The sequence below is a fragment of the Lissotriton vulgaris genome, chromosome 2_1 (assembly GCF_964263255.1).
Source record: "Lissotriton vulgaris chromosome 2_1, aLisVul1.2, whole genome shotgun sequence".
In the NCBI taxonomy this organism is placed as follows: Eukaryota; Metazoa; Chordata; class Amphibia; order Caudata; family Salamandridae; genus Lissotriton; species Lissotriton vulgaris.
The window spans coordinates 1,756,004,026-1,756,031,993 of record NC_141687.1 but is presented as its reverse complement, the minus strand read 5'-3'; the positions used below and the strand labels follow the sequence as shown (position 1 = coordinate 1,756,031,993).

General features: G+C 46.6%; 1 protein-coding gene across 2 annotated transcripts in view; it reads left to right on the top strand.

Moving 5' to 3' along the window:
- PHRF1 (PHD and ring finger domains 1) overlaps positions 1 to 27,968 on the top strand; it is a 557,508-nt gene that overhangs the window by 251,596 nt on the left and 277,944 nt on the right. For both annotated transcript variants that reach the window (XM_086957804.1, XM_086957803.1), the window contains exon 9: positions 24,500 to 24,629. In XM_086957804.1, coding sequence (XP_086813930.1) covers positions 24,500 to 24,629 — 130 coding nt within the window. The remainder of the gene's footprint in view (positions 1 to 24,499; positions 24,630 to 27,968) is intronic.

The window sequence follows — 27,968 nt, the reverse complement described above, 5'->3', positions numbered from 1 at the left end:
AAAAAAACTCAAAGCAAGCAAGCCAGCCAGTATACCCCAGAGCTCAAAATCACCACGCACCTCGAGAGATGATGGCGTGGCACAAGGAACCCCTTAAACAGAGCTGCTCAACAGTTACCCCCTGTGCATCAAAGAAGCTAAGAAAGCAGCTGTCACAGCCTGCATCAACACTACGGCCAACCACACAACACCCTCTTGTACTACTTCCGGAGCAAGATTGCCATCCTCTATAACAATTTTGACCTGCAACCCACCGCTCTCCACCCTAATCAACTCTATCACCCAGCGCTCACCAGCTGAATAATCACCAACTGGCCTCCACTCACCACCTAAACCACTACGACCATCATGTCTTCAATTCACACCGGGCACTCACCGATCCATGTCCCCATTGTCTATTCAGCCTCGGAACCAACTTTATCAGCATGGAACTTACCAGCATCAATAACACCTCCATCTCCACAGCAGTCCTCCCACTCGAATTGAAACACGCAGTGGTCAGACCCCTCCTAATGAAACCCTCCGCCGACCCTCAGTGATTTAAAAAAATAATGACCGATCTCCCTGCTCCCTTACCCGGCCAAAGTACTTGAGAAAGCCATCAACTTACAGATTTTGTTCCAACCACAGCACTGAGACCACCCTGATCGCTGCTACAGATTACATCAGAACTCTCCTTGACCATGGAGAAACTGTGGCCTTGATCCTCCTTGACCTCTCGGTTGCGTAAGACGCAGTCTTCCACCACACCCTCATCCACAGACTACAAGATCAGCATACAACAAAGCCCCCTTAAGTGGATCGCCTCCTTCCTCACAGGACACGCACAGAGCACTCTGCTACCTCCCTTCACCTCCAAACTCAAGGATCATCCCTCAGCCCACACTGTTCAACACCTACATGACCCACCTTGCAGACTTCGTCAGATCCTATGATCTCAACATAGTCTCCTGCTCAGCCGATGCTCAACTAATCCTCTTGCTCATTGAGGACCCCTCTAACACCAAAACCAACTTCTGCGATGCTATGAGGACTACAGCCCACTGGATGAGAGACAACTGCCTCAAACTTAACTCTACAAGATAGAAGTACTGATCTTTGGAAACGACATCTCCGTTTGTGGTGGCCAGCAGTACTCAGACCAGCACCCACACCGACAGACCATGCATGCAACCTAAGCATCTTTTTTGACAGCAAACGGACCATGAAACGGCACGTCAACGTAGATGTCTTCTGTTTCCACATCCTTCGCAGAATCTTCAGATTGATCCCAGCCAACACCGGAAAGACTGTTGCACAAGCTCTTGTCACCAGCCATCTCAACTATGGCAACGCTCTCTATGCCGGCATCTCCACCCTGCTCCTCAGACGACTCCAGACCACACAGAACGTGGCAGCCAGACTCATCCTGGACCTACCCAAACTGAGTGACATCACCCCCCACCTCAGAAACCTGCACGGACTCCTCATCTAGAAAAGATGGCAGTTCAAGATCCTCACTCATGCTTACAAAGTCCTACACGGTCCAGGACCATCCTACATCAGTCATCGACTGAGTTTCCATCTTCCCTCAAGACACCTGCTCTCCCCCGCATCCGCAGCAGAGGCCGATCCTTCTCCTACATTGCCGCCAAGACCTGGAACAACCTGCCACTCCAACTCCGAACGTCACCCTCTCTGGCAGAAGCCAGAAAGAAGCTCAAGACCTGGCTCTCTGAAAGAGAGACGACACCCAGATACCCCTATGGGTGATAATGCTGTGCTCTAAAAATGCTGAGTGATTGATTGATTGATATGCTGCAGATGTCTAACACTCCTTTCTGATAAGCCTAAGGCTGCTTGACCACACTCCCCCCTATGAGGGCACCTTGGGCTTGCTGGAACAAGCCCTTCCCACTTATAAGGGATACCTGGACTCTTTGCACAGTATGCCTCTTTTTGGTATACTGTACAGCTTCTTACTCGGACAAATTGGACCTTTTGTACCACGATTACCTCAAGGGTGCTGAGCACAACAAAGGAGCACCTTCAGATGTGCCACTGGCACGGCGAGACTGAAGACCCATAGTCCTGTCCTTAGGTGCATCGAAGGTCAAACAGGAGCCACTTCTACTATAACAAATCAAAGGACGCAGGACATAAACAGCTTCTAGAACCTCTTCATCTACAGTCACTTGTCATCCTTAGATATCAACCTCAAAAGCAATCTCACACTGAGGTTGAGCACTGCTCAAGGGGTAGTCTGGCTTTGTGTCCTGAGACAAGCCAGAAGCTCCGAATCTTCAAGTCGTGCTGTGGCAACAAACTATGGACGGAACACTGAATAAATATAATATTCACCGCCGGTCAAGAGATATGGGTTAAATCCAATGTTCTATTGCTCACTACGCCAATCCAGTTTGGACCCAGCCATGTGCAAATTAGTCCTGACCCTACTCCTCATGGGGACAGTCCAGCCCGGACTGCCAAGCTGGGTTCTTCCTGGACTGGAAACAAGCATCCTGGTGCCGGTTTCACCCCTCATCAGCCAGACTAGCTTGAATCCAGTGGCACAGCAAACAAGGGACCCACGTCTGGGCATACCGTGGGGGAGAGGGTACCAAGATTTCAACCTTACACAGAGGCATAGATATCAGCAACAGTAGTCCTTTCATGATGGAACCCAACTCCTCAGTAGAGGCTTTGGTAGAGCCTGCTTTAGCAAAGGTGCCTCTACCTCCAACAGTGGTACAAAAAGGGGTGGTCATCGCACCTGGTATGTCTTGTTGGGACAATTCAAAATGACTTCCATGTAGGGCATTATTCTGCTGTTCCATACAGGGGAATCACATAGCAACCCTTGACGTGCAGGAGGCACACTTCAGATCTGTATACATCCTGAGTAAAACTGCAGGCAATATCAATGCCTAGCAGTGGCCCCGCTACATAAACTGAGCTCCCAGTCCATGCCAAAACGTCTCATCCTGAGCCACAACAGTTTAACCCTTTTCTATGGGCAGTATTAAATTCCATCATGGGGACAGTCCACCAACTGTGCCTAATGAGGCAGTGGTCACATGTGGAGGGTCATTGGGAGGATGTGGTGTTAGTGAATCCTAGATTCCAGCGCACAATCTTATGATGAAACTAGCAGCCCGCCCCAGCGTTGCCTGGGGCAGAAAGGGGCTGGGGGCAGTACACCCGCTCCTGCCCTGACCCCCTCCCGTCCGACTCCCTCCCGCCCCGACTCCCTCCCGCCCCGACTCCCTCCCGCCCCCACTCCTCCCGCCTGTCCCTCTGTGCACACCCGCTCCCTCCCGCCTCGAATTCAATGACCATCCCGCGATCTTTACTTCACCGCCGCTCCTCTTCGCCATGACGCGCCCGTGCTCCTCACTTCACCGCAGCTCCATGTCTCTCCTCCTCGTCATCACGCACGTCCTCATCACGCACGTCGTGGCCAGCGCTACGTCGCGGCCAGAGCGGCGTCGCGGCCGGCGCTACTTCCAGGCCACTACTTTTTTTTAAAAGTTATATTTTTAAATGTAGGTTTATTTTTTATTTTTTAAAGCCTATGTCCATCTGCACACCCTGACAATTTCTACAATGTATCGGGTGTGTGGATTGGCGCTGTGGTTCCCGAGTTTACCTGGCTCAAAGGTGCGTGTTCTCTCTTTACAATAGTACTATAGATTACAAAAGGTTTTGCTAGGCAGGCCTTTTCGGGACCCTGAGCTGCAGGTGACCATTACCAGAGATGCCTCACTCATTGGGTGGGGAGGACACCTCAAACTCATGACTGTTCATGGTACCTGGACGCAACAACATCTGGTGCCTTGAGCAGACCGCAATCCCATCGGCACGGCGAACGACCTTTACAACGCAGTCGTTAAACTGCGATACATTTACATTCCAGTCATTACAACGCAAGTCGTTAAAACGACTTCCGTTGGATGGCACTATACACTAAGGAATAGTATGATTTACTTTTCCAAACACCTTCCCTACTGTTACGTAGGCTGGAGTTGGAATAGTAAATCATACAATTCCTAAGTCTATCGCCTCTAGCGCAAGTAGTTGTAATGACTTGCGTTGTAATAACTGCAATGTTACGTACTGCAGTGTAATGACCGCGTTGTAAGGTCACATATTCCACTGGCACAGAGTGTTTACACTCATTGGAAGCAAGAGAGTTTTTGGAAACAGACAGAATGACCGCTATGTATTGCATACATAAGCTGAGGGCAGACTTGTCCCAGCTGTCAGCACTAGCCCAAATATGTGGTACTGTTCACCTTCAGTGTTCTAAGGGCCATCCTGTCCTGTTGGCATGAACAATCTTCATGTGCTTTTGTTTGCTCTTGTTTCAACCTCTGTTGGGCTTGGTCACAAGTTTTCCACCCAACGCTCCTCTAGCGACCCCTGCCCCTCTCGGGCCTTGTGCCTCATCTTCTGTTATCTCCATTTCAAGCATTGAGACTCAGTGATGGAAATGACTCAATTTCAGTATTGCCTTCTGTGTTACTCCAAGTATTCTTATACTGACCACCACCAGGTCTGCAACCTCTGCCTTTCGCCAGAGAACAAAGAGTCTGGCTGTTCGGCCTGCCTCATGTTTCCCTCGAAGAAGACTTTAAGGTATTGGCACAGTTAGTGATTCGCTCTGTGCAAAATGGAGCACCAACGGCATAATGACATCAGATATTTTCAGGGAATGAGACACCGAGGAGGAGCTGGAGGCCTGCCACTCGAGGGACCAGCCTCTCCAGTTTAGCCAGGAATCAAACCTACACAGAGTCTGAGGAAAATGAGCAGCAAGTCCTTGAATTTCATCTAGCTGGCAAGTGTTCAAGGGTGAGTACACTCTCCATTCCACCAATTGCACAGCAACAACGTGCACAGGTGGAGCACCATTCTGGCGGGGGTCGGGCATTTTCAGACTTCTAGTCCACCACTGCCTGTGGGCCATTATCGTCAGCACTGACCGAATGCCTTGTAACCCATACCAAGCCAAATCCCTGAGACTCCCCACCGACGGGCAAGTCACAGACTTCTACATAGATTGCTTCCTTGGCTCCAGCATCGAAATCGTGAGTCGCTTTGGCTCCGGCAAGCGGAAAGCCTCCCTTGAAGTATAGTCTCCTGACACCCAGAACCCTGTCTGCTGCGGGGTCGAGGATCTAGCACAGCCTATCCTCCAGCATGTCCAAGAAGAACTCGGTGCTCAAAAGAAGAGACTCCTCATGCATCGGCAGACTGGGAAGATCTCTACAAAGCCACCTCCCAAGATGTTGGAAACACTTCCCAGTTAGAGAAAATGTACGTTCGAGGCATATGAGCTGCAGATAGTACACTGTGCATTAGATCGCCACCTGGTGTTGGGCTCGGATGTTTGCAGGTTGTTGTCTTCTTGGAAGAAGTCTTTGCTAGTCCCAATAGGTGACTCCTCCCTTGGACAATACTGCGCATGGGCATCGGCTCCATTCTCAAATTGTTTTTTTCCGCTACTGGGTTCGGATGAAAGTTTCTCAGCTCCGGCCAGAAACCGTTTTTCTGCAACTTCGACGCGCAGAACTTCATAAAAAATCTACTACCTGCCTTCGACATCGACTGCGGCACCTTTCGTCGCCAAAGTTTCCATTCCGGTCATCCAAGTGGGCCCTTAGGCCTATCGACGCCATGCGGCCTACACCTTATGGAAAGGACTCCGTTCCGAAAAATGCTAGAAATGTCAAGCAAAGTTTCCACATAGCGACCACCACGAGGTCTGTAACCTCTGCCTATCGCCGGACCACAACAAGTCGACCTGTGCATCCTTCCGCTCGAAGAAAACCATCCGACACCGGAGGGTCCGTCGACACGAGATGAGATCAGCCCCAGCACCGGAAGACATCTTCGACGACGAGGCTCCACTCGTTCCCGAAGAAGACTCACCGGATCTCCAGATCGTCTCTGAGGCAGAAAACTCCGACGACTCCATTCCATCGGGTCAGCGCGTGAGTACTACTGCCCCTGCACCACACACGCCCAAGTAGAAGGCAAAGGTCAGCACTCCGCCCGCTGAGCCCAGTCGAGACCGATCATCTACTTCAAACGTCTCGCCTTCCGGCTCGACTCCGAAGAAATCTTCCACGCCTTCCGGTGCCTCGGCACCGATCAAGAGTCTTCCCTCGGCTCCGAAACAAAGTACGCCTTCCGGTGCCTCGTCACCGAACAAGTCGACGCTGAAGCCAAAATACCTTTCGGCTCCGACACCGATAGAAGTGCCGACACCGAAAGCGAAACATGTTTCGGTCCCAAAACGGAAACCAAAAGACGCACCGGCTCCAAAGCCGCCCACGGTGCCGAAAACCACATAGCCTGCTTCTGAGGCCTCCGTGCCCAGGAACATGCCTTCCAAGCCGAAAACGACGCCTTTGGCGCCTAAATCGAAGCCACAGGACCATACCTCCTAAGGCTAAAGACACTCGACAACCTACGGCGGCACCGAAAAAGTCAGCGCCGAAGAAGGTTGCGCCTCAAGAGGACCTTTTTCGACCAGATCCTCAACAGAAAAAGATCTTCATCAACCTGAAAACCGGTCATGTTGGTGCCACACCACTCAAGAAGAGACCTGCAGCTACACCACCTACACCTGTGGTTCCTGCCAAAAAGGACTATGCAACCTCTCCTCTGTCTCTCCTCCTTCTCCAGTTCCTCCCTATATTTCATCTCAAAACTCTCCTATGCAATCTCCATTGTCACCACATTCACCACAGAATGATGATGATATACGATTTAGGTGAAGGGGACGGGGAAGGAGACACTGCATACCCTGGAGGTGAAGGCACATGGAATTTCCCATACACAAAACCTGCTTCTGGGTGGGGTTTTCCGTACCCCGCAATTGACCCTGATGTCCCTGAGGCACCCTCATACACATCTAAACCTTCTCCTCCTGAGGATACTATTGGGTTTGGCCAGTTGATCAACAGAGCTGCTACATAGCATGGTGTTCCATGCATTCTGAGGCCATTAAGGAAGATTTTCTCTTAGATACTTTTGAGCAGTCTCAGAGATCCGCTCAAATTCTTCCCATGATCAAAGGGGTGGTTAAGCATGCTACTGAGGTCTTTAAAGATCCTGGCCGTACCAGAATCTTAAACACCAGAATTGAAAAGAAATATAGACCTGCACCCTCAGACCCAGTCTATATTAAAGGACACCTACCACTAGACTCATTAGTGGTGTCCAACGCACGTAAAAGGGCCAATTCTCAGACCTCTGGTGAAGCACCCCTGCCTGACAAAGAATCCAAGAATATTGATGCGTCAGGCAAGAGAATAGCTGCGCAGGCTTCCAATATATGGCGCATCGCTAATACGCAAGCCCTCCTCTCTCGCTATGATAGGGCTCACTACGACCAACTGGAGAAATTGCTTGAACATCTACCAGATCAGTACAAAGATCAAGCTACTGACCTCATACAGGAAGGCAAGTTGATATCTAACGCTTCCATCAAATGCGCACTAGATGCCGCAGACACAGCATCTAGGTCTGTTAATACCAGTGTCGTTCTTAGGAGACATGCGTGGCTATGTATTTCAGGGTTCAAACAGGAAGTACAAACCACCATTTTGAACCAGCCTTTTAACCAAAACCAGTTATTTGGTCCGGAGGTAGACACAACCCTCGAAAAAATGAAAAAAGACACAGACACTGCCAAGTCTATGGGGGCCTTACAGTCGACCCCAGTTCGAGGCTCCTTTCGTCGCTCCTTTTACAGAGGCGGCTCCAAACAAACTGGAACAGACACTAAAACTTCTTTCAAGACACAAACCTCCTCTACCAAGAGTTACTATAGAGGATGATACAGAGGCAATAATACCAATGGCAGAGGTAGAGGTAATAATACTTGAACCTCTTCCGCTCCTAAGCAATGACTTCCCTACGCTTCCCCTGCAGCATTCCACTCCTGTAGGGGGCAGACTAACACAGTTCCTGCCTGTCTGGATCTCCATTACAACAGACAAGTGGGTAAGACAGATTATCTAACATGGCTACTGCCTAGAACTTACAGCAACCCCTCCACACATACCTCCCAGACAGCGTCCAATGTCTACCGATCATCTAGCTCTGCTCCAGCAAGAGGTTCTATCCCTTCTACAGAAGGATGCGATTCAAATAGTTCCTTTACAGGAACGAGGGACGGGGGTTTACTCCCTGTACTTTCTAATTCCCAAAAAGGACGGAACCCTGAGACCGATTCTAGACCTCAAGCCCCTCAACCATTACATACAATCAGATAATTTTCATATGATCACTCTGCAACAAGTGCTTCCACTGCTGCAACAGGGAGACTTCCTTGCTACACTGGATCTGAAAGACGCCTACTTTCACATCCCTATACATCCTGCTCACAGGATCTAGGGGTTACAATAGACACAGCTCTAGCCTATCCCAGTCCAGCCAAGATACAGAGCATTCAAAACCTAGTGTCTGTTTCTCAACACCAACGATCTCTCCCAGCCAGAGTGTTCATGAAACTCATAGGCATGATGGCATCTGGCATCTTCATAGTTCCACACACAAGATTGCAAATGCGTCCATTACAGGAGTGTCTAGCACGACAGTGGAACCAAGCTCTCGGTCAATTAACAGACCTGGTGTTGGTGGACAGCCGCACACATCGCTCTCTGCAGTGGTGGAACACCAAAAACCTGACTAAGGGGCGGCCGTTCCTAGAGCCAGTTCCACAAGTAATGCTGACAACAGATGCATCCCTCACAGGATGGGGAGCCCATCTCCTACGACATACCAGTCAGGGTCAATGGACCGCTCAACAGCGGCTACTCCATATCAACCATTTCGAGCTGCTAGCAATATTTCTAGCACTCAAGTCCTTCCAACTTCACGTGCAAGGCAATGCTGTCCTCATCCGGACGGACAATATGACAGCCATGTACTACATTCAAAAACAGGGGGGGGGGGGACACACTCTCTGCAACTGTCCCAGCTCGCACAAGACATTTGGAGATGGGCCATTCCTCAAAACATACATCTGTTAGCGGAACACCTTCCAGGAGTTCACAATCAGATAGAAGATCTGTTGAGTCGGCAGTCACAACAGATTCACGAATGGGAATTGCATCCACAAGTTCTTCAGCCATTCTTCCAACAGTGGGGTCATCCACACATAGACCTGTTTGCCACCCACGAAAATACTAAATGTCCAGCCTTCGCCGCCAGGTTTCCACACCCACGGTCCGAAGGCAATGCAATATGGATGAACTGGTCAGGCAGATTTGCGTATGCTTTTCCGCCTCTCCCACTAATTCCATTAGTGGTGCGCAAGCTCAGACAACAGTCTCTCAAACTAATCCTTGTAGCTCCCACGTGGGCATGCCAACAGTGGTTCACCACGTTGTTGGAACTTTCTCTAGTTCCACACCAAAAGCTGCGGCTCACTCCATCTCTGTTAACACAGAACCATGGCGAAATCAGGCACCCAGACCCGCACCACCTGAATCTAGTGATCTGGCTCCTGAAGTCCTAGAGTTTGGTTAGTTAAACCTACCACCGGACTGTATGGCCATTATTAAAGAAGCCAGGAAACCCACTACCAGAGTGTGTTACGCTGCTAAATGGAAAAGGTTCGCAATTTATTGCACAAATAATCAAATTGACCCCCGGATGCTTCCTTCCAGAATATCATTTGTTACCTTCTGCATCTACAAAGGTCTAATTTGGCATATTCTTCCATACGCCTTCACCTTGCAGCAATTGCAGTTTATTTACAGAACAGACAACATCTGTCTCTCTTCAGAGTTCCCGCGATTAAAGCATTTATGGAAGGCTTAAAAAGGATAATCCCACCCAGGTTGCCTCCTTCTCCTGTGTGGAACCTAAATCTTGTCCTTACCAGACTGTTGGGACCCCCTTTCGAGCCCCCACATAGATGCGAGCTGCAATTCCTTACATGGAAAACTGCTTTCCTTGCTGCTTTCCTTGTTGCTATTACCTCTCTCAGAAGAGTAAGTGAAAAACAAGCTTTCACTCTACAAGAACCATTTTTTCAGATACATCCTAACAAAGTGGTTCTTAGACCTAATCCAACATTTCTCCCAAAAGTCGTCACTCCTTTTCACTTCAATCAGTCTGTCGAGCTACCTGTGTTTTTCCAAAACCCAGACTCAGTAGAGGAAAGGGCTTTACACACCCTAGATGTTAAGAGCTCTACTCTACTATACAGACATAACTAAATAATTTCGAAAAACTAAACAACTGTTTGTCGCTTTCTCTCCTCCACACAAAGGCAACCCCATCTCCAAAGGCGGGATTGCACGGTGGATTGTAAAGTGTATACTAATATGCTATATAAAAGCTAATTGTACACTAACAGTTCCTTCCACTCGCAAAATAGGAGCCTCTATGGCTTTTTTAGGAATTATACCACTAGAGGACATTTGCAAGGCAGCCACATAGCCTGTCCCACACACCTTCACTAAACACTATTGTGTTGATGTGCAAGCCAAGCAGCAAGTGCAGTAGGCCAAGCTGTCCTTAGAACTCTTTCAAACTACTGCAACGGATACAAGTGACCACCGCTAGAGGGGATACTGCTGCACAATCGATGCACAGTGTACTATCTGCAGCTCATATGCCTCAAACGGAAAATGCTACTTACCAGTATGCATCTGTTCTTGGCATTTAGAGCTGCAGATTAGTACACGCCCTGCCGCCTCCGCGGGACTTGTATCCGTTCCAGTTTTCATCTTACTTGGATGCACACGCATGGACATCCTTCTTTTCTTTACTTCTACTAACTCCATCATTTCCCATCATGGCAAAAAACAATCTGAGGATGGAGCCGATGCCCATGCGCAGTATTGTCCAAGGGAGGAGTCACCTATTGGGACTAGCAAAGACTTCTTCCAAGAAGACAACAACCTGCAATCATCCGAGCCCAATGCCAGGTGGCGATCTAATGAACAGTGTACTAATCTGCAGCTCTCCATGCCAAGAACAGATGCATACTGGTAAGTAGCATTTTCCTTATGAGGAGGAGCTTGCATTGGGGCCCTTACCTCCTCCTAAGCAGAAGAAACAGCAGGGAATACCTCTTTGGACCGCAGGTAGATCAGCTGCTGGAAAGGATGAGGGACACCGATATGGCCAATGATTTGGGGGCTCTCTAGACTACTCTTCCACAGGGGTGCCTTACGCAGGACCCAATTCAGAGGCGATGCCAAGGCCACCTCCCCTATTGCGCCAGTCTCTCACCATAGGCAGCAGCAACCTTCACTAGGTTACTCCAGGGAAACTTACAGATTAAAGCACTTGGGGGCAGAGGTAGAGAGTTCGTGGCTAAATGACTTGCCATGAAAAACAGCAAATCAGATCACCAGGAATGCTTATCACAGCCAGGCAAGGGTCCAAGCATTTCAGCTGTTGCAGTCTCTTTTATTTACAACAAGGGGTGGCGAGGGACAGAGTCTCTGAATTAAGCAGAAAGCTCTCACCCAGTCAAGAGATCAGGGCTAGATTCAACACCGTTTTTTAGCTCACTGCACCATCCCAGTTTCAGAACCTGGCTGTATGCAAATTAGTCTGTTCCTGTCCCAGTGCATGATGGGAACAGGGCAAACCAAACTACAAAAGCCAATTCTTGCACTGGGAAGGAAACAAGCTCCCGGGGACCGGTTTCTGGCATTACAGCCGTCTTCGGCCCGGTTTGCTTGAATCCTGATGGTGCAATGAGCAAGGGTCTCACATCTGAGAATACCCTTCCACGCTTAGGGTGGACAAAAATATTTACAACAAGGGGTGGTGAGGGACAGAGTCTCTGAATTAAGCAAGAATTGGCTTGGTAGTTTAGTCTGCCCTGTTCCCATGATGCACTGGGCCAGGGACAGACTGATTTGCATATAGCCAGGTTCTGAGCTGGGATGGGGCAGTGAGATAAATAACGGTGATGGATCAAGCCCTGATCTTTGGACTGGGTAAGAGTGGTCTGTTTAACTCAGACACTCTGTTCATCACCACCCCCTTTTCTAAATCGTTTTTGGCCACTATAGGTGTGGCAGGGTATACTCAGACATGAGTCCCTTTCTCACTGCTCCATCAGGATTCAAGCAAGCCGGGCCGAAGAAGGCTGAAATGCCAGAAACCGGTCCCCGGTAGCTTGTCTCCTTTCTGGTGAAGAATTGGCTTGGTAGTTTAGTCTGCCCTGTTCCCATGATGCACTGGGCCAGGGACAGACTGATTTGCATATAGCCAGGTTCTGAGCTGGGATGGGGCAGTGAGATAAATAACGGTGATGGATCAAGCCCTGATCTTTGGACTGGATAAGAGTGGTCTGTTTAACTCAGACACTCTGTTCATCACCACCCCCTTTTCTAAATCGCAGTCTCTTTTTGAGCCTGATCCCCATATAACAGCCAGAATCATGCGCCTCCTTGGTATGATGGCCTCCCATTTTGCCGTTGTCCCCCATGTAAAGTTACACATGTGTCCACTACAAGAGTGTCTGGAAGCACAATGGTGACAAGTGGAAGGTCACTGGGAAGATCTAGTTTTGGTGTGGGTGCATCTGCTAGAAATTATTGTTCAGGGCAGGTGAGCCCCCACCTCCACCACCAACCGCCCCCATCAATAGGGCTTCCACATAACTTAGAGGTTCGCCATTCAGCTAGCACGTAAGTGTGTCCACAACAGGAAAGACAACATCACTGCAATGTTTTACCTCTTGAAACCAAGGCATACACATTCTCAGCAGCACTAGAGCAAAGCTTTTAGTATTGGGCACTCCACCACAACTTACACTTACTAGAGGAGTCCCTTCCTGGAGTGAAAATGACTTTGCAGACCTGCTCAGCAGGTTGCAGCATTAAGTCTACACTTGGGAACTCTACCTGCAAGTCCTACTCCCTTACTTCCGTAGTAGGGGAGGTTCCCTGACATAGACAGGTTTGCAAACTGCCAAAAACGCCAGGTTACCACAGTCCGTGGCTAATGCACTATGGATGAATTGGCCATGGACAGTTGTCTACGCTCTTTTGCCTCTCCCCAATTCCTCCGTACGTGGTTCAAAAGCTTCAGTAAACCTCCTTCTCCATCATCTTGGGGCTCCCACTTGGGCCAGACAACGCTGGTTCACCACATTCTCTACCTATCTTTAGTTCCCCCACAAGAAACTGCCTTACCACCCAGACCTTATATCACAGAACCAAGGCAGGCATCCTAATCCAATGGAGCTCAATCTTGAAGTTTGACTTCAGAAATCCTAGAGCATGGTTTTGCAGCATGAATCTTTTCTGGATTCATTATGCTGTGCATTATTCCACCATCTAGTGGTTGGGTCCGGAATTGTAGTATTTTCCCCCTTTTTTTTGTTGTTGTTGTTGTTGTTGATGGGCGTCGACGACGTAGTACCATTTGGTGCCCATCTGTGACGTCGACGTACTTCCTCCGGAAGCCCCAACTTTGGTAGCCATCTTCAGATTCTTTCCCGCCGGTGGCTCTGGATCGATACAGGGAAGCTCCTGAGATTTGAGAGAATTATGGAAAAAACAGTTGAGCGGAGTCTTCCATTTTCATCTTTAAATCTACGACAACCACAGCTTGACGAAGATACGAAATCTAGAACTTTGACGACGACTGGCTAATGCGCATGCAGGGGGTTCCCTGGGCGCGGTAATGGACAAAACGCCATTCAACTTTTATAAGAACTGCCACCACAAATACGCTCAAAAGGATCAGCACTCGGTCTGCAACCTGTGCCTGCCACTGGACCATCGAAGCTACGACTGTAACGCCTGCTCAGTCTTCATTCCAAAGACATTGAGGGTAAGAGCAAGGCAGCGACAAGAAATTACAACCTGCAGGGCCAAGGACCACTGCTATCGCTGTGAGACATGGGCCTCTCCAATGAGGAGGAAGACAATGTCGCTGAAGGACCTGAAAGCGACAAGGAAACAGAAGTTTTGATTGTGGAAGTCGAGAGGGAGACTTCGCAGGAGTTGAGTCGTCAACCTTGAAAAAAACAGATTCAAAAACACAAAAAGGATCCTTGACGTCGAAGCCTTCGGCGACCGTAGCTGCATCCAAACAAAAACAGACCCGTAGGATCCTTGGATAAGGACTCCGGAGCGGCAAAGGTTCTGGAAAAAAACAAGACGTCGAAGGACAGTCTGGAGACGGACGCCTTGGCGTCGAAAAAAGAGAGACCGAAGCAAACATCGACAACCGCTTCGACTGTGTCAGGGAAAGCTGGAAGCAATTCAAGATACAGCCGAAACCCAAGGGATTGCCGAGGAAACAATACCACCAAGAACTCCAGAAATAATCGAAGAAGAAGAGGAAGGTTCTTACTTCTTCGGGGAAGATGTCGGACACTACGAACAAGCACACGCGAAATCGTCTAACTCAGAGACTCACGAGTTCCAGTGCCAGGACCTCAACTCTGAATTACCCAAAGAGTCTGTAGAATCATATCCTTCGAGGCCATCTTCCCCAGAAGACATTGGCATGTATAACCAGGTGATAAAGTAGGCTGTAGAAACATATGGGGTTCAGCTAGAGGAAGAAAACCTCAATCCTGTTTTGTATTGGAGACTTTGATGCCTTCACAATCTAGGAACCAATTCCTACCAATGCTACCTAGTGTATTAGACCAGGGGAAAGAGGCATTCAAGGAGCCTGCAGTGAGCAAGGCTATAACACCAAGATCAGAGAATAAATATAAACACTCCTCTAAAGACCCTTTATACATCAGAGGATCAGTACCAGCTTGCCTCTATCATTGCATCAACAGAAAGGAAAAGGGCAAATGTGCTTACTATTGTGGGACCACCTCCTGACAAGGAAAGTAAAAGGATGGACCTCGTAGGAAGAAAGATGGAGAGAAGCGCAGCAAACCAGTGGCACATTGCAAATTCCAATGCATGGCTCAAAAGGCATGCGTACCAGTACTGGGAAGAGGTAGGGGAACTGTGGCAAAACCTACCAGAACAATTCCAAAAAAGAGCAAGCCATCTGGTGGAAGAAGGCAAGAACATTGCAAACACATGTTTAAAATCTGCCCTTAATGCTGCTGAAACATCCAGCAGACAAATGATGATTGGCATAATGGAAAGGAGAAACGCATGGCTCAGATTCTCAGGTTTCAAGTCAGAAGTGCAGAGCAACACCATTAATTCCCCATTCAATCGCAAGCAATTGTTTGGAACGGTGATTGATGAAAAACTAAATCGACAACAAACCCGCAAGATCCATGGGAGCTCTGCAGTTCAGAGGTATGCGTAGAGGCACACCATCAAGGAGGCCAGCGGGAAGAGGTACGCAACAACCTACTACCTCGCACCAAGGTTACCAGCAAACATACCAAGCTGGGAACCAGAACACACAACACAGGACAGCAACAAAGCTGGCAATATCAAGGAAGAGGATCCTTTAGAGGGCCCCCCCGTGCCGGAGGTCCGACACAAAGGGGTGGATAACAGACCTCTACCAGGTGACTGCACTCACACAGAGGTACTCTCACAAAGACCAACAATGACAGTACGTACAAAAAAGAGAAGCAGTTAACAGACAAATGGACACCAATTTACAGTTCCTCCAACTTACCACTCCAGTAGGAGGCAGACTAACACTTTTTCGAGATAGGTGGAAAAGAAATAACTACAGATAAGTGGATTCTAAACATAATTCAGTATGGGTGCTGTATAGAACTAGCGAAAAAGCGTCCGCACAGAAGGGCAATACAAAGGACACATTCAAATTAAGAACTATCTCACCTGTTCGAAGGGTTGAAAAAACTTCAGAGAAATATGCAATAGACCATGCACCACACAGAGAAAAGAACAACGGAGTATATTCAACATACTTCCTAATTCAAAAAGTGGATGGAACATTACGGCCAATATTAGACCTAAGATTTCTAAACAAGTTTGTAAAAACTCAAAGATTCAAAATGACTACACTGCAAGAAGTGTTACCCCAGTTGCAAAGCGGAGATTACCTGGCAACAATAGATTTAAAGGATGCGTATTTACACTCTCCAATGAACAGAAGGCACAAACGTTTCTTAGGATTTGTCATAAACAAACGGCACTACCAGTTCAAGGTACTGGCTTTCGGTCTAAAATGAGCACCAAAGGTGTTCACAAAGTGCCTTGCAGCTTTTGCTGCACATCTCAGAAGGCAAGGAATTTATGTTTACCCCTAATTAGACATCTGGTTAGTAAGAGCAAACTCATACAGTCTGTGCAAACAACATATACAGCAGGTGATGGAGACACTAGTTCAGCTGGGATTCTCCATACACTAGCAGAATTCATCAATAAAACCGGAATGCAAGAAAGTGTTCTTGGGCGCAGAAACAAACACTGTTAGGGAAGGCATTCCCCAACTAGAAAAGGATAACCGCTTTGCTAAAGGCGACTCACCTATACCAGAAGGAGCATCATCTGACAGTGAGAATAGGGGGGAAATAACTAGGAAGGATGGCATCATGCATTCACCTAGCTCCCAATATCCGTCTACACACAAGACTGTTCCAAGAATGGCTCCAAACACAATGGTCTCAATCTACAGGGAGTTGGTAGGATCTAGTGGTTACCACAAACAAGGTTCATCAGGAGATGGCATTGTGGAACAGAACAAATATAGCACAGGAGAGACCTTTCACACCTCCAACACCAACGGTGACCATAACAGATGCTTCCCTCATAGGATGGAAAGCACACATGGACAATCTCAAAATAAGGGGTTTGTGGTCACCACAAGATGCGGTGAAACGCATCAATATATTGGAACTAAAAACAGTGTTCTTAGCCTTAAAAGCGTTTCAGAAAGAGCTATACGGGAAAAAGGTGTTGATACAAACGGACGACACTACAACTATGTTTTACATAAACAAACAAGGAGGGACTTACTCTGTAGCACTATCAATCTAGCACAGCAGATGTGGAGATGGGCAATCCCAAAAGGAATAGATATGTGAGCGATACACCTACCAGGGAAGGACAATTTAGAAGCAGACAGGCTGAGCAGACAAACAGCAGCATCCCACAAGTGGGAACTGAACCAAACAGAAGTGCAAAAAAATGTTTAAAAATAGAGACTCCACAGATAGACCTATTTGCAACATCCCAGAATGCAAAATACCAAAACTTTGCATCCAGGCGACCTTCAAACCAGTCCCTCTGGAATGCTCTCTGTAAAGACTGGTCGGGGATATTTGCGTATGCTTTTCCCCCCAATACCATTACTGAACAAAGTAATCAGCAAATTCAGAATCGGCAGGATGACCATCGTTCTCATAGTGCCACAATGTGCCAGACAGACATGGTTCTCAGAACTAATGAAAATCTTGCAGGGATCAATGCACAAAATCCAGACAAGAAAAGATTTGCTAACAATGCAAGATGGGAAAGTACTTCAGCCAGAGCGCCTAGGCCTACCAGAATGGCTCTTGAAGACTTCGAATTTGCACATCTCAAACTACCCGAAAGCACAATGGCTGTTCTCAGAGCAGCTCGAAAACCAGCAACAAGAAAATGTTACACCGCAAAATGGAAAAGATACAAGCAATGGTGTCTTAAAAAACATCTGTCAACAAAAATCATAAGAGAAAGAATCGTGCTAAAATACCTCACACATTTATGACAAAGTTAATTATGCTTTACATCACTAAAAGTACACTTAGCAGCAATCGTCGTGTACACAAGAGGAGAAACAGGAAAGAGTTTCTTCCCCTCACACTTGGTCCAACAGTTCCTGGAAGGAGAAAAAAGATTTGCTCCATCAAAAATCATGCCAGCTCCAACATGGAATCTAAACCTTGTTCTAGCACAATTAATGAAGGCACCTTTCGAGCCACTGCACAAAGCAACACTGCAAATGCTTACAATAAAAACAGTATTTTAGTGGCAATAACATCACGACGTAGAGTTAGCGAACTACAGACACAAACACTACAGGAACCCTACTTTCAAGTACACAGTAACAGAAATGTCATGAGGACAGATCCACAATTAATTCCGAAGGTGGTATAAAAATTCCACAGAAATCAGTATCCAGATACCAAGTATGTTTCAAAATCCAAAGGACAAAGCGGAAAGAACTTTACACACATTTGACGCAAGAAGAGCTGTCATGCATTTTGTGGAAAAAACGAAGGAATACAGAAAAAGCAAAACTTTTCCTGGAAAGACCAGTAACCAGAAATACAATCGTAAGATGGATAGCACAAGCCATACAACTGTTCCACAAGCAAGCAGGACAAACTTTACAGGAATCGCCACGAGCCTTCAACTAGGAAAAAAGCAGAAACCATTTGCATTTCTTGCTAACACACCAATTCAAGATATTTACATGGCTGCAACATGGTCTTCGGTACACACATTCACTAAACATTACTGAGTGGACATTCAAATGAACAAGAAAGCACAAGTAGGGCAGAGGGTCTTACAGCATCTATTTACAAACCAAAGTTCATCTTCCACCCAGCCACCACAAGACTAGCAAACCGCTACAAAGTCTATGCACAGCATAGTGAATCCAGAAAAGATTCACGCTGCAAAACAAATAATTTCTTACCTGTTGGTGTACTTTTGCAGCTTAAATAATTTTCTGGGTTCACTAGTGAACCCACCCTCTTCCGCCAAGGAAGAGAACTATAAGGAGGAAGAATGGAAACAAATGACAAAGACGAAAGAATCCGAAGATGGCTACCAAAGGTGGGGCTTCCGGAGGAAGTCCGTCGACGTCACAGAAGGGCACAAAATAGTACTACAACGTTGTCGACGCTCACCAACAAGAAAAAGGGGGGAAAATACTAGAATTCCGGACCCAACTACTAGATGGCAGAATAATGCACAGCATAGAGAACCCAGAAAATTCTTAACGCTGCAAAACTACGCCAACAGGTTAACTATTTGTTACCTCAAACTGCCTTCAGAATGCATATCCATCATAAAAGTGGCCTGTAGAAATAATGGCAGCGCTGAAGGACACACAGCACAACCTCTGGTCTGGATGCTTTGTTTTACCTAACGTCCCATCAGGCCCGGTCAGAGAGGCAGCTGGAGGTTTATGTGCAGGCGTGCCAGCTGGGGAGACTGTGAGCTGATGCTGGTGACGGTCATTATGATGCTTCCTAAGCCAGTAGGCCCACGGCTGAGATGGGCTTCTACAGGTCCCTTTCCATATTTAGGGCCTCATTAGGATCGCGGACGGACTTGCGTCCGTCCGCGACCCCAGAGCAGGAGGGAACCTCCGCATGGCATGCGGAGTTCCCTCCTGTGCAATTAGGATGTGACCGCCACCCTGGCGGTCACATCCTCTATTTTTAACATTGCGGCGGGTGCGACTTCAAGCTGCACCTGCGGCAATGTTAAAAATGCAGGTGTTGCATTTGTATGCAGAAAGAGGCAGGCACCGCGCGGTGCCTGCCGCTTTCCGCATACAAATGCAGGGGGGTACCATAGGTACCCCCCATGTGCACCCCCCACCCCCTCTTCACCTAGGGGCCCCCGCAGTGAAGTTACACATGCTTTTCCACGGCGGAAAACCCGCCGCGGAAAAGCATCTGAAACAGGCCATCCTAATATGGCGGACAGTGTCTGACAGACACCGTCACCATATTAGAGCTTTTCCACCGCGGTTGTAAGCCAGCCGCTGCGGACGGAAACCAGGACCCACCAGCCATCCTAATGTGGCGGTGGGTCTTTGGTGGGTCCGCTGCGGATTTTCTGCATCCTCCGGGCCGGCGGTGGCTTCCGCCGGCCCAGACGATGCGGAAAATCCGCAATCCTAATAACCCCCTTAATACGGACACCAAGCTTCTGTCCAGAGTGTTAGCAAATAGACTTAAGAGGGCCGTGGGATTCTTAGTGAAGTAAAATCAGGGTGACTTAATCTCTGGCCGTAGTATGAACAGACGACAACACATGTCCTACATTCCACAAGGGACTTGGACATGGAAGGAGCCTTGATAATGCTGCATATTGAAAAAACTTTTGATACCATTGGATGGTCACATATGTTTGCTTTATTACAACAAATGTGTTTTGGACCTCATTTTCAAGGCTGGGTAAAGCTTCTCTCTACTGAACCGATGGCCAGAGTTACTTGGATGGTGTGGTATAACAATAGATGGGACATCAGGTAATGCCTTCTATTCCCTCTTGTTTATCCTGGCTCTGGAGCCTTTGGCAATTAGGATTCGAGATGTGCTGTGGCACTGGGGAGTTAAACTGGGCAGTGCCATACGCGTATTCACCATGCAGACATATGGCACTCTGGTTTACCTTAGGGTCCCTCCCTTTCAATTGCGATCCTGTTTACAGAACTGGAACAATTTGCATCGACATCTGTTCTACGGATGAACCCGGACCAGACGGTGGTCTTTCCCCTGGGCATGCTGGTGGGAGGTAAACAAGATGATGTGTCTGATGTAGACCTGCAGTGGGAGGTGGACAGATTTCGCTACCTGGGCTAATAAATTGTGCATGAAAAAACGAACCAATGCCCTTATAATATGGTTAGGATAATAGAATGCTTCCGCGGTCCATCGTGTTCTGGAATATGCTCTCCCGCTCTGCCGTGTGTCGCATTGTGCTTGTGAATATGGTACTTTTGCCCTGTTGTCTTTACCATCTACAAAACACACGTAGCATCCCCAGGATTCATTGTCCGGGAGATAAACTCAATTTTTCTCTCACTGGTCTGGGCTGGTAAAAGAAGCATGTGAAGATTGCTTATTCTTAAACTCGATAGATTTGAGGATGTGCTAGGAATCCTGGATTTAGAATTATACTGTGTGGCGTCCCAGCTCCAATGTGCAACTTCATGGAGCTCATCCGAAAATAACTGGGAGAAATCCCTACTGAGAGGCTGCTGGGAATCTGATCCCCTTCCTGTCACATTGATGAGTGGCAACGCGGTGTCTGCCCGATGTTCCTTCGTTTTAGACATGCTACTGCGATCTGGGAGGCAACCAGCTTCAGTTCTAAAGCGCCCTCCATTTTCCAGATAATTGGCTGTCTGGTGGTTGCAACCCTTCCAGATGATTAGCAATGACATAGCTGTTGTTAGGTTAGAGGAAGGGGAAGTGCCTGACCTTGAGAGACCTATACTCATTGGACAGCTTCATCTCCTTTGAAGAAGCCCAGACCCAGTTTCGAGTGGGACTGGGTCCATTTTTACAGTACGTTAAGCTGTTAAAGAAAGCAAGTGAAATTTGGCTAGAGTTCTTGACTTGGGTTGCACATCACACTCCGTATCCCACTTTTATAAGGCATCAAGTCTGAGTGAGGTATCCCAGACCTGCTGGTCCGATAACTGTGGGACGCAGATTTGGATGCACCCCTGATGGATGATAACTGGGTTGTAATCAGATGATATGTGAACCTGATATTGAGTATTGCCAGATTTCATTTGACCCATTTAAATTTCCTTCATTGCACCTTCATGACCCCCATGCGGCTGTACAGAATTTGCCCAAACAGATTATCTACTTGTCCCAATTGCGGGGTGGAGAAGGGTGATTTTCTACATATGAGGTGGCAATGTAGATAGCTCTGTATTCTGGTGGACAGTAGTGCATACAGTCACAGCTCTAGTAAATATCCACATAGACCTTTTGCCCCATCACTTCTTACTCACTGTTGTACTGAAGCCAGAGAACAGCAGATTGGATATAAATTTGCTTCCTTGGGGTCAGTGCTGGTGAAGCGTTTTATTACTACACATTGGAGGCATAAGAAAGGGACTTGCGGGAGTGGGCTGTAACAGAAGAAATTACAATGAGGATTGTTAGAACAGATCCAAAGCTTCAGGATGACTTGGAATCGAGGACGATATGCTCACTATGTTGGTGTCGAAGTTTGAGAGTTGGGGAGGGGTGTGGGAGGGCAGCGGTGGTATTGTAGTTGATTGATCTGCAGTGCACAGCTTCTGTGATTTTTAGGGCTCGGGCCTGCGTCACCACGAAGTGGGGGCGGAGCTTCCGAGCTCTTTTGTATTCGAAAAAAAAAAGAATTCTGAAAGGGGTCCAGGCTGGCACATTCCTTAGTGCGCGCCGCGTTTTTTATGGCATCTTCCTAGTGATTCGTCTTCGCTGTGCTGTCTATTTAGTAGCCTTGACGTGAGAGGCTATATTTACTTTTCGTCAGTCATTTATTTCAGTTTCATGGCATAAAGTGTGCGGTTACATGCACGGAAGACTTATTAATCTTAATTAGGAGCTGTCAGAGTGCCCGTGTAATGCAATGGAGATGGTGGGAGCGCGTTCATCATTGCAGGAGCTGTCAGAGTGCCGCGTTCACGGCGGAGATAATTGAAAGAAGTTTCCTGTAGCTTCAAGGGCAGTCACAGTACTTTTTAAGAAACACGCGCAGAAGAATACATAAATCCTCAATTACCAGCTGTCCGAGATGCCGGTAATTGAAGGCAGATGGTGCTGGGAGCGTGTGCACTGCTGTGTTTTTTTTCCCTTCAGCTCTGTGCGCGCATGAACAGCCGCCCAGCAATGTAGAGAATCACATGCATCAGATCTAGTTTTCACATCATCACACACACGCACACGCACACACGCACACACGTACACACACACACCTTTGCACAATGGCGCCTGCTTGTGCGTCATGGAGCAGTGCAGTGGGAGAATGCAGGAACAGGCCTTTTTAGTAAATATAGCTCGCCAATATTTCTCTCTCAATTGAACCACGCACACAGAAACATTGATTGCTGGGATCAGTTGCGCTAACATTTAGTAAATTTGCCCTTTACTTTCCACTTTTTTTCAAGTGTCTTACCTAAAATATTCATCACCCCTGGTCCATTTTTTTAAATCACCAGAACTCTCCATCTTTATCCTTTACCCCTTCTCCCCAACCCCCAGTGGTCATCCATATTGTTACTTCTTCTAAGCTTACTTAGTATGTAATAAGCAGTTTATAAGGAGACAATCACATCACATGGGGCTCTAAGGCTGGTACACTGACATAGAAGGGAGGCTCACACTAACATCAGAAAACTGACACAGGAGTAGAGTAGTGAGTAAAGTAGTGAGTGCAGAGTGGCGGTGAGTGCAGAGTGGCGGTGAGTGCAGAGTGGCGGTGAGTGCAGAGTGGCCAGTACTACCAGTACTACCACCACCATCAGTACTACCACCATCAGTACTACCAGTACTACTGCCATCAGTACTACCAGTACTACCGCCACCAGTACTACCAGTACTACAGCCACCAGTACTACCAGAACTACAGCCACCAGTACTACCAGTACTACAGCCACCAGTACTACCAGTACTACAGCCACCAGTACTACCAGAACTACAGCCACCAGTACTACCAGTAATACAGCCACCAGTACTACCAGTACTACAGCCACCAGTACTACCAGTACTACAGCCACCAGTACTACCAGTACCACCACCAACAGTACTACCACCACCACCAGTACTACCAGTAGCAGTACTACCACAACCAGTACCACTACCACCACCAGTACTACCACTAACAGTATTACGGGCAGCAGTAACACCACCACCAATGCTACTGCTACCAGTACCACCACCACCAGTACTCCCGCTATCAGTACCACCACCACCAGTACCACCAATACCAGTACTACCACCACCAATACTACCACCACCAGTACTACCATTACCAGTACCACCATTACCAGTACCACCAGTACTACCATTACCAGTACCACCACCTCCAGTACTACCACTACTACCACTACCAGTACCACCACCAGTACTACCGCTACCACCACCAGTACTACCACTACCACCACCATCATCAGTACTACCACCACCAGTACTACCACTACTACAGCCACCAGTACTACCACTACCACCACCAACAGTACTACCACCACCGCCAGTACTACTAGTACCACCACCACCAGTACTACCACTACCACATTAACACACTCCATAACACTTAGCAAAAATACATTACCATTTACAATGCCATTAGCTCAAACTAACTGCTTGTTCATGTAGCCATGCACGCTCTTGTGTTTTACCTACACAACTTGTATTGTGGTTAATGTTTCACAGTATAAAAGAAGTTTTAAAAAAACTTTGCCCAAGTGCAGAGACAATTGCATTTCTCAGATTACCCTTTATTAAGTGTTCACAGTTGGTGCCAGTCTAGCTGCTTTGCTGCGGCTGGTACTTAGTTAAGAAATCAGCTTTCAGCTTACCTTCATCTCATCAAAAGTCTCTAGGGTTTTAAGAATAATCTGAAAAAACGTTGTTTAAAATGAAATGAATTCATGATTTTACTCTTACCTGTTCAGTAATGTTTTTGGTTTACCTTGGTAGTAATCTGGTTGTTTGCATAGTTTTTGATTGTTTATGTTCGCGGCCTTGATAGGCTTGTATTGTTCCTGGCATATGTTTGTTCAAAAAGAAATGAATAAACTAACATGTAATTTTTGATGAAGCTTCCTTCAAGCATTTATTTTAGATGCTGAGCAGTTGTGTAATGCAGTTTTTGTTTTTGTTTTGCTCGTGCAGCATGTACCTCGTTACCTCACGAGTTCTCTGCTGGATGACACCATTGAAGCGGTGGTGGCCGGATTGAATACTGCTGTGTACCAGCGGCCATTAACCCCTCGTGTTAAAACAGTGCGAAAAAAGAAAACAGGTAAAAATAGACCTACCTTTCTCCCAATATGCTCATAGTTCGCGTGCAGAATGTGTTGCTGTTTAGTTTTAAATAATTACTTTATTGAATCTTCATCGAAAGTCCTAAACACTAAATATCCCTGCCCTTTTGTGGAAAGCCCCCACAGTCTTAAAATATATAATCTACTATATATGTAGTGTTTATGAATAATAATGAAGATACTCATGATAGAATCCCGGTGTTAAGGATAAAAAAAATATTTAGATACCCTACTATTAAAAAAAAAAAACGGACTATCTTCACTATTGTATGACCCAGCACTTAAGTGGTAATGGTCAGTGTTTTCAACTTAAATATCTCCATGATCAGATTAATTTTAAGCACTTTTTTGTGTCTGTAAAGTATCTCTTGAGCTCATGATAACTTCACCTTATTCTAAATTTGAAATACATTTGAATAATGTTTTCCATATTAAAGTCACTTAAATCCTATGAAGACCACGGGGATGAAGAAACACGCTCAGTAGAAAACTGCATTAAAATTGCTGTATACTTTGAAGGGAAGGTGGCTAAAATATATAGCGTTTTCCCAGCAGAAGCACGTCAGGGGAGTAGCTTAGAACCTAGGAAGGACAAGAAATTCTTAGGAGAAAGGCTCAATGAATCTAAAATGTTAGAACTTAACGAACCTAAAACAATCGCCAAAGGAATTAAATCAGGATACTCGTGATCCTGCACGACCAGAACAACTATTGATGGGAGCAGATCTTATCATGCCTTACATCTGAGCTAATTACAACCTCCTTCCTGAAGGGAGAAGTACCTATTAGATGGAAACAAGCGATAGTGCGTCCATTGAAAAAAAATCCATAGACCAAGCAGTTTTAGAAAACTTACGCCCAATCTCGTTGTTACCTTTTGTCGCGAAGATTGCGGAGAAACTAGTAAATAAATAGCTAACAAACTATATACAAAAAAATGACTTGCTACATCCTTCCCAATCTGGCTTTAGAGCTGCCCATTCCACGGAATCAGCTTTGTTACTAGCTATGGACACAAGGAGACACTGGGTGGACGCGGGACAGACAGCAGCAATAATCCTGTTGGACTTAAGTGTGGCTTTCGAACCCTTTTCTCATGGGTTGCTCTTGCACAGACTAGAGTAATGTGGTGTAGAAGGTATTGCATTACTCTGGATGACATCCTTGCGATCGTCACATAGTTTTCAAGTATTGCAGCAATCGCAAGTATCTAAGAGTATCTTATTGCCCCAGGGAGTCCCACAAGGATCAATTTTGAGTCCCACGCTATTCAATCTATATGTGGGACCACTGGCAGAGCTAGTGGAAAAACATCAGGTTACCATTGTATCGTACACTGATGATACTCAGTTGATTGTAACACTCTCAGGAAATAACAAACAGACAGCGCTCATGGATGTCCGGTCACTGTCTGAAGTTGAACGGGAATAAAATAAAACAGAGGTAATGATAGTGGGAAATACCGCATATATATGGTCCTCTGCAGGGTGGCCAGAAACATTGGGCCCGGTACCTACTCCCAAAATAGAAGTAAAAAATTTGGGAGTGTGGTTGGACACTAAATTGTCTTTCGATGCCCAAATACGGAAGGCAGTGGGTAAGTGCTTTGGCACCCTAAAAACCTTGAGAAAAATTCTGGACCTAGTACCACCCAATGCAAGGAAAACTATAGTGCACGCACTGGTGACTTCCCAATTAGATTATGGGAACGTACTGTACCTGGGAACGCTAAAGAAGGGGGTAGCAAGTTACGGGTGGTGCAAAATGCAGCAGCCCAGCTGGTATTGAACCTTCCTTGAAGAGCTTCTGCAAAAGAAGCCCTGGGGGACTTACGTTGGCTGCCGGTGGAAAAAGAGTTCAATTCAAGTCAATGTGTTACTGCTATACAATTCTTGCAAAAAAAGGTCCACGATACCTGAACCCTCTAATAACCCATTATATTCCTGGCTGCAATCTACGAACAGAAGGAATGGCATTAGTAAAGGTCCCAAGAATACAGACCACAAGAATGTGGGAGGTCTTTTAGATATCTTGCGGCAAAATCCTGGAACAAGCTCCCGTAAACCCGAAAAATTGAACCGTTTGAAACTACATTTAGGAAAAAATGAAACGTATGGCTGTTTTCCTCTGCATCCTAAAGTTAACGAAGGCAGTAGTAATGCGTCCGTATGTAATCCAGGGACGTTTCGATGACTGTTAGATTACTAGCGAGTCTACTTCGCGTGGGGACACGCCGGTGGTGTAACCAGGCCCTTTAGAAATTTATAAATAAATAAATAATTGAAGTTTCTAAACATTTTATGTTGAAGTTTCAGTGGCATTCAAAAGTAAAATTCGGAAAAGAATGAAGGACGATACACCATAATGCTTGTGTTCATTCGTTGTATAGCCAGAGGACAGGCAGTAATAATGTAGCTTTTAAATATTTCTTTCCCCTGCAGTCCTGTCTGCCCTCCACCTCATTTTAGGTATCAAAGACTTCTTGTGGGCCTTCCAAAAACTTACAGTTGGGTTAGTGTCAGTGATTGCTCACCATTGGCTGTTTTTTGTTCACACTGATTTGATTTCTTCTTATTCAGTGGCTTTACTTCCTCATGTTGTGTTTGTCCTCCTCTTGGAGCATCCCTTTTTACCATCCCTTTGAATGGGTGATTCTTTGACCTATTAGGGAACTACTCTTTTTTTTTTTTAACACTCTGTGAGATTGCATGTGTGTTCTTGCTCTCATATGCTGCTTCCCCCCTACCTTACCCTCCCCTTACACTTGTGTTACTTTTATCTCTACCACATGCTTGTTCCCTTTCCCATACTGGCCTTTTTGCTGAATTTTTTGCTCCCCCACTCTCCTGCCTCAACGCCTCCATTGTTCCCAGCCCACTCCCTGTTGACTACTCCAGCCTCTGCCTACTTACCCTGAAGTGCTCTTTAATAACACTCTTCCACCGGCCCAGCAGACATGTCTTTTAAAATGAAAAGTATATATTTCCTTTTTGGGAGTTTGGTAGCGAAGTTTGCTGCCCACTTGTTTCTTTTTTCAATTGTTCTTTTGCACACTTACATGTTTTTTTTAAATTATTTACGGCTCTAAAGTTGGTGGCCATGATCTAGCATTATGACATGCAAGCATGCATACATAATTGTTCATACATGTGTTCAGATCCTCACACTTTTTCTGACGATGCTGCATTTAGCATTTCTTTTTGCAGATTCTGAACAGCATCAGTAAAAAACATTGGCATTGTCAATGGGTCTGAGAAGAGACCTATTGGGTCTGCCAGGGCTTATTACTCTACTGATGCACATTGGTACCAGCCAGT